At 42.3% G+C, this 11,755-nt stretch overlaps 1 protein-coding gene across 1 annotated transcript; it reads right to left on the bottom strand.

The window, feature by feature from the left end:
- Nucleotides 1–9,647: 9,647 nt before the first annotated feature.
- On the bottom strand, nt 9,648–11,480 carry lingo3a (leucine rich repeat and Ig domain containing 3a). Its single transcript, XM_068743664.1, has one exon. It carries the CDS (start codon nt 11,478–11,480, stop codon nt 9,648–9,650), a length of 1,833 nt encoding a protein of 610 aa, XP_068599765.1.
- Between the last annotated feature and the right edge of the window lie 275 nt (nt 11,481–11,755).

Below are 11,755 nucleotides of genomic sequence, written 5' to 3'. Positions count from 1 at the left end.
ACCATTCTGCCTTTTTTAGAAATGTAATGCCACCTGGTGGAGACAAGCACCCACTACAGTTTAAAACATCAGATGAAGGTCAGAGAGGATAAACATCCTCATCACGTCTGGACAATTTAGAGCTTGACTCAGTGTCAGTTAAATGCACTATTCGTGGTTTCACATCTCTTGGTGTCATTTCTCTTCCCCATGATGAGAGCATAAAGGAGCTTATGCCCACTAATGCCACACAGCAGCAGCTGAATGCGACTTTAGCTTACATCTTCCATGCACATCTTCCAAAATACAAAAAGGTGTAGCTCAAAGTGTAATAAATCCAAGATGTAGAATACATTATTTCTTCAAAAAGAAATATTTAATCCTACCTGGATTTCGCAGAAAGAAATGAGCAGCATGGGAAATGAAGAATGGCATCTAAATGCAAAAACCTGGAAGATAAATAGAAGCCATTGAAAAAGCCAAGTAGCTAATGCTAATCTAATTTAAGCAAGGCAAAAACATCCACCGCCCTTATTCTGTGCCGCACATTTGAGCTAAAGCTGATACAAATCTTCATTTGACTTGCTGGCGACAGTTTAACAACTAATTTCTAATTATCTCACTGTTTCTCTGCAACTCACCAAAAATTGTTCTGGGGGGTAAATCTCAGTAAAATGAACTCAACCTGACAACCTTCACATTAGCTCGAGGTCTACTACAAATTATTGATTTTAGTATTTGGTCATTTTCAAATTGACATGTGAATAATCTAGAGAGCCTGTTTTAACAATACATTTGTGAAGCCATTAAGCTAAAGCAGAAATCAAACTTGCCTCATATGTGTTAGAAACAGCTACTCCCTGCCAGAGGGAGCAAATGCTTGTTCATGACTCACGCCTGTTTATGGGCCAGTTGCCAACAGAACAGAAAGCCCTGCAAACATCTGCAAAACCTTTTAATATTTGGAAGAAGTGAAATGTTATTTAAAGACATATGAAAATGTTACATCTTGCTAAAGTTCACCGTCTTCATGCAGCATCAGTAGCTGGAGAGAAAACTCACAGCAGATATGACAAAGATTCCACCCACCCCCCCATCCATCGTCTTGGAGACGAGACCATTGTATATAATCATCCTGTCTTCATACACTTGTCCACTTTGCAGGTCACACGTCTGCCCGAGCCTCTCTCAGCTGGCTTTGGGCAAAATGCAAGATATGACAAAATTACTAAAAGGAAATGTGAATAAACTGCAGAACCTGAAAAGGATTACAAAGTCACAATGTCTTTGGCATACCAACAAGAAATCAAGACGTCAGTTTAGATAAAATGCTCTGAACAAATCAAACCTGGCAAGGTTGCAGTTGGATTGGTTGATACTGATGTCAGAATAGAAACCAGACAGGTGCTTTTATTTCCTCACCCTTGAGTTCAGATCGTTACCCCGGTGTTCCCCCGGTGCAGGATGGGGCCGCCCCCCCTCAGTCCAGAACAGAAGCAGAGTCTACCATAAAGAAAAGGAGGAGAGACAGTCCAACAATCTCTACTGTCCATCATATCAAGTTCCAAGCCTCCTCGTCGCGTCCCGCCGGCGGCCGTGGCAGTCGTGCAGCGGAAACCTCGGTAGCTCCTGTCTTCCAAAACTGTTCCCGCGCTTCTCTGTTATTCCCTCGGTGATCAACTCTCAGGTGCGTCACGTGGGCTCCCACACCTGAACTGAGTTAAGCAGTAAGTTCAGCGCCGCCGACGCAGGGATGGACAGAAAAAAAAATACACAAGTCACCTGCATATCCAAAACAATAAATGCTGCTGTCATTGTGATGCAGCTATCAGCAGCTCTCATAAGTTACTAACACAGTGTTACCTGCACAGGTTACCACCCCGCAGCTCTCTTTAGTTCTCTGCTATTGTTGCATGCCGCCCTATTACTACTCACCACACAGACATTAACCAGCCTCTGATCAGCTTCATCAATCTCAGCAGCGTCATCAGCCTCCAGCACCACCAGTGGGTGGACTTCTTGAGTTTGGATGTGTGTGATTTCTGTTTAAACAAATTATTTCTGATTGATCCACACTACAGGCTGTCTTTAACTGTTTAGATGTGTTTCTTGTCGAACATTATTAACATCAAATGCATAAAGTCTGGTGTCTCTCGGGTCTCTGACACTCAAGCATTGCGCCATTGCCAGTAACAGCAATAAGTAGGTCAGTTGATCCAACGTGACTCATTTCAGTCGGCTTGTGTCTTCGGACTTCCTCTCTCCAAGAGAAGTCGGCTGCAGTTTCGACAGCAGTCAGCGTGAGGTCACAGCGCGTTTCTCTGCATCCTCAAACTACTGCAGGTAAGCGCAGGCTTCTATTGCCATGTCTACAGGGTTCACATTCCTATTTACAGTTAACATCTGATTTGTTAAATCTTTTTTCCTTGTGATGACAATTGTGTATTGCTGTATTCCCCCAAATAAGCCTCTTTTCTTATGTATCTCACAAAAAGGTTGCTTTTTAGTGAATATGAGGAGCTTTATACGCGACATGCTGTAGTTTCAACTGGTTTTTAATTTACTCGTAATCGTTAAATTTTTGACCTGTGTGTGTGTTTTTTATGTTTACTCAAATCTTCAAACTTCAACAACTTCATTCCAGACTCATGCCTACCTTGAGGAGCGCTGTCCCTGCTGGGTCGGCTGTCTTTTGGCTATCATCACAAGAATATCTAGTGGTATCATCATCATCATCCCCCGCTGTCTGCTTTGCACATCGGTTTTAGTCCGCCAAAAGAGGGCGCTATAACATAACGTTGATCTGACATTCGAGGAAAGATGATAAACCATATAAACTCTGAAACAGAAATTGCTTTTATTATAATCCCCTCCAATAATGTGACGTTCAATAATGTTTAAAAAGAAAGATTAAAATATCAAATTAAGATCTTAATTACTTTGGCACATGCAAAAGGAATGTCAGGATTATTAAAATAATTTCCTGAATTTACTTCTTGCAAAATATCAGTGCATTAAAGTCCACTGAAAAATACTTTCTGTATTGTTTGCCGTCTAATGATTTTCAGATTTAGTGTTCATTCCATGATTCATAATTATGACTGACATTAGACTGAAGGCGCTCTGAACACGCTAATGTCATGAGCCTGAATCATAGCTTTGGTAGATGTGAAGGTTAGACTGCGTCTTCTTAGCCATATGAAAACAACAAATAATTTCTGTGTTTACGTGCATGTCCACAAAGAACAGTGTCTATACACAGAGCCAGGGCTTCAGGAATCGAATAAAAAAAAAAACATAAACACAATTTAAAATTGGTTGATTGATTTGTCCTCTTAAAATGTAGAAGTGTTCTGCAGTGAGTAGTGAGAGTACTGCAAATAGCAGACCAGTGGGAGGTTATTAAATGCCCAGAAAAACAATCAGAGCTTCGACATCTGAGCAGTGGGAAAACATTCTTATTATTTTCTAAAGCTGGCAAAGTTTTAGTAATCGCTCTCACAGACAACAGTCTGTCAGACAAGTTTATTCTCTCAGCTGTTCAAAGTAAACATTTAGTCTGTCAGTAGTTCTGCTGCTTTCTGGATGTGGAAGAAACACATGATTGATTTGTACAAAACACATAATAATACAAGTACTGTGCAACCAGTAAAACACAGATAGAGTGCAAAGACAAAATAAATGATAGAGAATTATCTGAATGAAATAATGGTGTCCCTCTGCAACACTAGCAAACGACACGCACCATTATGTCAGACGGAAGTTCACAACAACATCATAAAGGCGAGGCCCCTAAAACCACCGATGCCACAAGACCAAGTTGCATGCCATGAGATGACGACAGGGTGGACTGTCCACATTAAAGACCACAATGCACAGTTTCAGAAGGTGAAGGGGGGGAGGGAGTACAACTGAAATCAACCAGACATTATCGGCCCCCTCCGCTTATTTATGGTCTAGTTTCGTGCTTTAGGTTGTCTGGTAGCAAGATACTTGGGGACCTTCTGCACATAGCAACTTAAGGTAAAGCCTCAAACCTAGTGTGTGTGTGTGTGAGTGTGTGTGTAACTGAAAATAATAGATTTTATTCTTTTGATAATAAAAGTCAATTTGGGTCACAATGTGCTTCTATTAAAACTAGCCCAGCCCGTGAAACAATTTTTGATAAATAATTGATCACTTATTCAGAATGTGGAAACATAATTTAATTTTGACCGCGTGGCACAGTCTAAAGTCTAGGCGTCTGGCTCGGCCTACATCTTATGGAGAGAAGTGTTTGTCTATATAATGAAGGAGAAGAAGAAGCTCCAAAGCAAATATTTGAGATTGAACGCCAACAATTGTCGCATAGAATGTGATAATGATGTTTGGTCCTCCTCATTCGAGGATCATTAATCGTTATTAAAGCTTGTTTGGTTTCTGTCGACACTGTCAGAGGTTTGCTGGCTAAACAGAGACTCATTTTTAGGCCATAGTTTTTGTTTTTTGTTTTTTGTATTGGGGTATAAAGTGGATTCTTGTGCACGCTATCACCGTGAAGCCTCAGGTATATGAGATGTTGTTCATCCATATAATTTATAACAGTATTTTCCATTTACAATATAGAAAAGAGTACAAGCAAAGATAAAGTGCTGAATTATTTTCATAGATCTGAAAGGAATTTGTGCCTCACCAGATAATTTAAGCACGGATAAATATTTCCTCTACAAAGTTAGCATTCTTTAAGTCTTATTTCCAGTATGGGTGGGAGAGTCCTAAATATATGAGGTAAAATGCCACAAAATACAGATCGACTATTTCATTTCGGTCCCTGCGATTGGTAATTACTTTAACAGAGTGTAACAACATGGAAAGACACAAAAAAGGTTTGGTGTTCTTCACAAAGGAGCTATATTGACTATAATCAGTCAATAATAAAGAGGCAAATCTCTTGCAGGATTGTTAGCAGGTCAGCCTCAAGCAATTTCACTCAGGAAGCTTTGTTTTTTTTCTCTCTCTCTCTCTTTGTCTCCCTCTGCATGATCGATGTTTTCTCTCTTGCTGCAGGTTTTTTCAGGCGTGCTAGAATTTAAAGTTGTTTTTCAGGCGCGCACAACTATGCATGTTCCCATATAGACAAAGCAACACAGGCTTTGCAGAGACGTTCTTCCTAGGCCAAGGCTTGAATATTTTCAACCTAAAATTGATTCGTCCTCTTTTGTTTGATTCCGCTGGCTCAGTCTAACTGGCATGTAAAAATACAACAGTATATGGTCAATGAATATGATGAGAAGCAACTTGAAGTGCAGAAAATAGGTATTAAACTGAGAACTATCAGCTAAACAGGGCAATAATTTGGAGGAAATACACTGGGAGGTTAGAGTTCATGATTAAGACAGTGCTCCAGTTTCTCATGCATGCAATTTGGTGAGAAGTTTATTTTTACATTTCTTTGTGAAATCTGATTAGAAATGAACTAATCACAAAGAAGTTGTGAGGGGGGTTAGAAGTTATCTGTGCCACGCACGAGTCTCTGCATGTGTCTGCGTCAGACTTGCATGCACACAAGGCTGGATGTGGTTTCTATACTCAATGTTCATCCTTCTCACTTAGGTTCCCATAAAACCACCCACAGACCCACGGAAATGAAAGAGACTATAGATTAAAAGCTGCTGGCATTCCTCTCAGATGGGTTGTTTAAGAGTGAGAAAAAGACATTTGTGCCCCACGGCCGCTAAAACGCTGCCTCTTCAACTCCAGAACGAAGCGAGGCCAGTAGATAAAAGAGATTGAGAAGGGAGAAGGGGTAAGGAGGGGCACCCAGTCCATCAAAAAGTATAGATTAAAATATTACCCAGCTTCATGACAATCAAATAATTAAAATATGCTGCTATGCGTCTGTACTCTGACATCTGGCTTCCTCAGATTTAATGTCCCATGTTGCCTGACACCAGAATTAGGGTGAGGTTCTAACAAGATGCCAAGATAAAACACTGTCAAACCAAAATGAGACAAGAAGGAGGCCCCTGTATTACGACCCCCCCCCCCCATTCTTCTCTTTCTCTCATTCCCAGGTCTGTGTTGAGGTTTTCCTAATTTTTCATTCCCCACCTTTTTTGTTCAGATCAGGACAACCACACTTAGACATGGAAAATGTGCCGGTTCCAAAAGTGCCACGTCGCAAACCACACGTCACAGCTGAAGAGAAGAAGGATTCTCTCTACTGGGACAAACGCCGCAGGAACAACGAGGCAGCCAAACGGTCGCGGGACAAAAAAAGGAGGAAGGACTCTGTGCTGCAGAATTATCTCCTTGCCCTGAAAGAAGATAATTTCATGCTCAGCGCTGAATTAATGGCCCTCAAGCTGCACTTCGGCCTGGTTCATCCTGCAGAGAGTAACCGTGTCCAAAGCGCCACCCAGCCTGGCACCCCCACCGGCAGCCATCACCAGTCCCTGCAGATGGGATTCCACTGGAGGGATGGAGAGTATTATGGTATGCCTAACCACCAAATGTCTGACCTCGTTGTCCCTTCATGTGCTCTCCATCCCACGAGAGGGTTTTCCCATGTTAACGCACCGGCTACTCCTGGCTCTGGCCTCCTCGCTCCCCTCGTCCTGCCTCAAAGGATTTGTGCCACCAATTCATCCCGTCCTGGCACCGCCGTCCTGAAGCCCATTCCTACCTACCAGGTTGAACAGGCCCCACAGAGAAGTGACTTGTACTACTTTCATTGATGAACATTCATACAGAATCACTTTTAATAGAATACATGCAGTGTGAACCGACTCAGACTCTTAGTCACATCGATGTTTTCTAGCCTTCAGAAAATGAGTGTTCAGATATTATCCACATCTTTTCTCGTATGTGGGCAGATGAGATTAACTATAATATTTTGTCATCAGCAAATAAAGGGGTGAATAATTAAAGGAGAAACGTGAATAAATCAGTGTGTCCTAATACTTCCATCCAGGATTGGTGCATGATTAATTAAGCAACTCCCCATCAGGCTCTCAGCCACATGTTGCTATGCAAATAAAAAAGTCCAGGTAAGTTAAAAAAAAATAATCAAATTACCAAAAGGTAAATCGATTCATTATGTTGACACATATGAGATATCAGACATGCAAAAAAATAAAAACAATAATCACTCTTTACCGTCCACTCAGGTGGGTGAGGCACAAATGTGGAACAAGAAGTCATTTCTGACCTCATCAGACAAACTTGATGGTGGTTTTGTTTTGTTACGATATTATCTTTATGTGGTTTGGATCAATTTGTCTCCCGACATTTAAGATATCTGCAAATCAGTACAAGGTTTTTCTGACTGATTGCTTTCATCATTTGATGAACCACATCGGTTCTGGTGGCTGTTTCCTGTTCCGATATGACATCTCACTCACACACACCACAAGCTGTCGCTCAACAATTTGATGCACATGTTTGATGTTTGATAACTTTGGCATTAATCACTCTGCTCTCTGGAGCAAAAACAACCTAAGAAAGTAGAATAAATTGATTACAATTAAAACGATTCAACATTAAGGATGAAGCAAATATAGAAAAGTAAAACACCACATCAACATGTCAATGCGAAACGACTATATTTGCTTAAAAATGATTTATTTCCATTTATTATTCCTTATAAATGACAATAATGCTTCTTACATAATAAACACATGAACTAGAATGAAATCTTTATGCATAATGTAAAGATGGCACCCATCCATTATATTTAACTGAAATATTTTGAATCAAAATACGGAAGAATCCTGGCAACAGAGACGAAAATAAGACTTATAACACAAAATATCACAGTGACAGGGTCACAGGTTTATTATAGAGTCTCCGATGACTTCTCAGACTGCCACCAGAAGGGTTGGATGACCAGATGACAGCTTTTAGAATGAGACGAGGGCCAAGACGTCATCATAGCAGATGACATAGCATGCTTCTTAAACAGGGTGCTTCGTTTAATAAAACAACACAATATAAGTATAGCACAAGCTCCTTATTTACAGAAATAATTCGGTGTAGGACAATGAAAAATACAACTCTTTACATTCCTAAAATACAGAAATGAAGATTAACTGGTGTCAAATCATTCCAGTAAATATTCACACTTCATTATTAACAGCTCAATGAGCGTAAGCTTCGAACATGATTTGCAACAGTGGTCCAATAATCTTTAGGGAATTCATTATGTATAAATTAATTATGCATCTTTATTCTGCTTGGAAATCTTACCATTTTTAAGTTTCAGAAGTGGAGAAGGTTCAAGTCAGACGAGTATTAATTTATCTTCTAAAACAACTGAATCCTGAACCTCACATGCAGCTGAGGAAACTGACTCGTCCAAAGACGGGTGAGATTAAATCGCGTTTAATTCCAGTAACAATGTGTAATTCAGTAACATCTATGAGCAACAGAGGGCAGCACCGTAATGCTTGAAGCGCTGCAGTAGAAGAAGCCACGTATACGAACCCAGCAATAAACCCGATTGTGTCTGTTCCCAACAACATTATATAAAACCTGTTTTCATGCAACCCAAATTATTTCTGTGTGTAGACATATATATATACACACACAATTAAAATTATATTCCTATCAAGTGCTCGTATTGTTGTCCAGGTTTGCAAAAAACATATTCCTCAATAATTCCCAGTTTTGAGTTTCACCCAAAATTACGGTAAAACCTTTGATAACTCGTTGAAATAACTGTGTGAATTCTGCAAGAATCATTTTGAAATCAACTTCATGACCACTTGAACCCATATTCTGGATGAAATGTTGTGTTTCACGCCCATCGTTGTCACCTTTGTTCCAGTCTGCTGATCAAGATCCAGGTCCTGATGACAACCAGCCCAGAATCCCCAATGTCACTTAGAGTAAAAAAAAATAAGCAAGTGAACTGAAACCTGATGTCATGATTTTTGCCACACCCATGTGATGACATGACATGGCGTAGAGTTCAAAAATAAAAAGCGCTGCATGTGAAATCACTGATTTCAAAAATGAAATTTTAAGAGCAGAATTACAGTAAAACAATAAAAGTCACTCAAATGTAGTAAAAACAAACGCAGGGATTCAATGCGATTATAAATCATGACACATCTTAAATAAGATATAGTCTTCCTATACAGTATGATCTGTGTATTTAACTTCAGAATAAATGTTCCCCATAAAAATATTCAGTTCAACAAAGTGTACGTTCAGAGTCAGCTGGAACTACTCAAACACATATTGGCGGGTCCTTGGCATTCCTTATTCAGTTTGGACAGTTTGGACAAAGAGAGCACCTCAGACGCACTGCAGGGGTCGAGGTCTTTAGAAGAGGACAGAGTTCCTCGGAGGGAAGAAAGACGGAGTTGGCCAGAGTTTTGTGGAGGTTATAGAACGGTGGGAGTGTTTTCGCTGCTCGGTCTCTTAACAGTCTATTCAACTTTTTGAGACATCCTCCTCTACAATCCTGCCATCTCTGCACAATAATGATAATGCACAACAAAGCAATAGAAATATACTAAATTCATAGAGATTTCCCTTTCTCATATATACACAATAATTTAAATAACAAAACCTTGAATCAGTAAAATATCCTTTGCAAGCACAGATGTCCATATCCAGTATCCTGTCTTCATTGGCTCACTGGGGGCTGCATGTAAGCAGTATGGGAAGTCACAGCCCAGCAGCTAAATCATTTTCATGTTGAACCTCCGTGCTCCACCCTGTCCTCCACCGGCAGCGGGTCCATCTACCTTTCTGAAGGAATATTCCACAGAGAAATTGTTCTTGTGCTGCCCTCGCCCTCGACTCCACACAAAGAGCAGAATGAAACAGAACAGAACTACTCCCAGGAACATGATGCAGCCCATAGCTGTGGATATGAGGATGGTCTTGAGGTCCAGAGTAAACTTCAAAAAGACTCTGGTGTCGTTCAGATTTGTGTCATTCAGGTCCCCGGCATAGTAAGTGCGGTTGGCCATGAGGGCAGCATCTGGTGGCAGCCCACTGACTGTAAGCGTTGCAAAATAGGTGTCATTTCCACCAGCATTGCTGGCGATGCATATGTACGTTCCGCTGTCCATTACCTGAGCGTACCGTATTTCCAAGGTGCCTTCTTTTAGCACCGTTAGACGGCCGCTGCTTTTCGTTGTGATGCGGCGGCGTTGAGGAGAGATCCAAAATACCACTGGTGTTGGCTCGCCGTCTGCCCTGCAAATGAACGACACAACCTGCCCCTCGCGGGCAGATACCTGCTGCAGTTTCCTGTTGCGAATTTTGGGCTTCTGGCAGGTGAAGTGATCAAAGAGAGCCGAGTCGGAGAAAGCATTAAGAGCCCGTCCCTGCACCTCGACGGGCGTCATACATACTGGAGAGGCGCCGTCAAAATCGAGGGTTTTCCTGCGCTGGAGGATCCACAGCAGGCGGCAGTCGCAGGCCAGAGGGTTCCCATCCAAACGCAACAGCTCCAGAGAGTTGACCGATTGAAAGGATCTCTCTTCCAAGGTCACCAGGCTGTTAGAGGAGAGATTAAGAAGACGTATCTGCCTGAGACCACCCAGTGCGTACGGCTGCACGACTGCCAGGTTGGTGTTGACCAGATGCAGCTCCTTCAACCGAACAAGGTCCCGCAGGGCCCAGGACTCCAACACAGAGATGGGGTTGTAGGAGAGGTCCAAGCTGGTGAGGTGAGCCAGACTGCGCAGGGCAGAGGTGGGCACAGAGGTGATGTTGGTGTGCGTTACAGAGAGCCACGATAGGTTCAGACCCTGCAGGCTGTGAGGGGAAATGTGTTCTAAAAATGGCCAGTGATCAATCTCAAGGCCCCTCAGGCTTCCCAATTTACGGAAGTTCTGGTCCTCCAAGGCAGAGATGCTGAGGTAGCGGAGCCGCAGAGTGACTAGGTTATGGAGGTAAGACAAAGACTGGCTGGACACAGACGTCAGGTTGCACCTCTCAATGGTCAGCTCCCTCAGAGCCACGAGACCCAGAAAGGCCTTGTTGGAAACATAAACCAAATCATTATCGCCAACTTCTAGATTTATTAGGCTTTTCAGGTCTTGAAAGGTGAAATCCAAAAGAATCACTATCTTATTACCACTGAGGTCCAATGAAGTTAGGTTGGTGAGATGTGAAAAAGCCCCCGTGGGGATTAGCTTCAATTGGTTGCCCCTCAGTGAAAGCAGCTGCAGGTTCTGCAAACCGGAAAAAGCATTTGGTTCCAGGACGCTGATCACGTTCTCGCTCAAGTCGAGCTTTTCAAGACGCTGAAATGGAAGCAGGTCTCCATGCTCTACCCAGCGAAGCTTATTTCCACTTAGGTCCAGGATCTTGGTGTCCAGCGGGATGCCATCTGGCAGCGTGGACAGACGTTTACCATAACAGGACACAGTCTTGAGTTTAGCAATGCACTCGCAGTGCTGGGGACACGCTTGGCCCCGGGTGGGTGACACTGTGACCATTGCTAGTGAGAACAGGAAAGGCAGGAGCCAGACGATGTCTTGGCCCGGGCTCACTCCCATGGCCCTCCTTTCTACTGTTCCTCCTGCTCCTATCTGAAGTTGAATCACTGGGCCAAACACCTGAGGGAAGACAACAAAAAGAAAAAGAAAAGGAAAAGGAGTAAGGAAGGGTGGAGTTACGGGAGACCAGAAAGGACGTGAGGGAGAGACAAAGAGAGAGCAAGACAAATTAATTAGACTCAATCCCTTCAACTGCACAGATCAAACACTCTCAATGAGCGGAATTACAATTCCGAGGTCTAATTGACCCGGCGAAAGCAGCGAAATTAAAGCTA

This window comes from Brachionichthys hirsutus, chromosome 9, assembly GCF_040956055.1.
Source record: "Brachionichthys hirsutus isolate HB-005 chromosome 9, CSIRO-AGI_Bhir_v1, whole genome shotgun sequence".
In the NCBI taxonomy this organism is placed as follows: Eukaryota; Metazoa; Chordata; class Actinopteri; order Lophiiformes; family Brachionichthyidae; genus Brachionichthys; species Brachionichthys hirsutus.
This window is presented reverse-complemented; position numbering and strand designations above follow the sequence as displayed.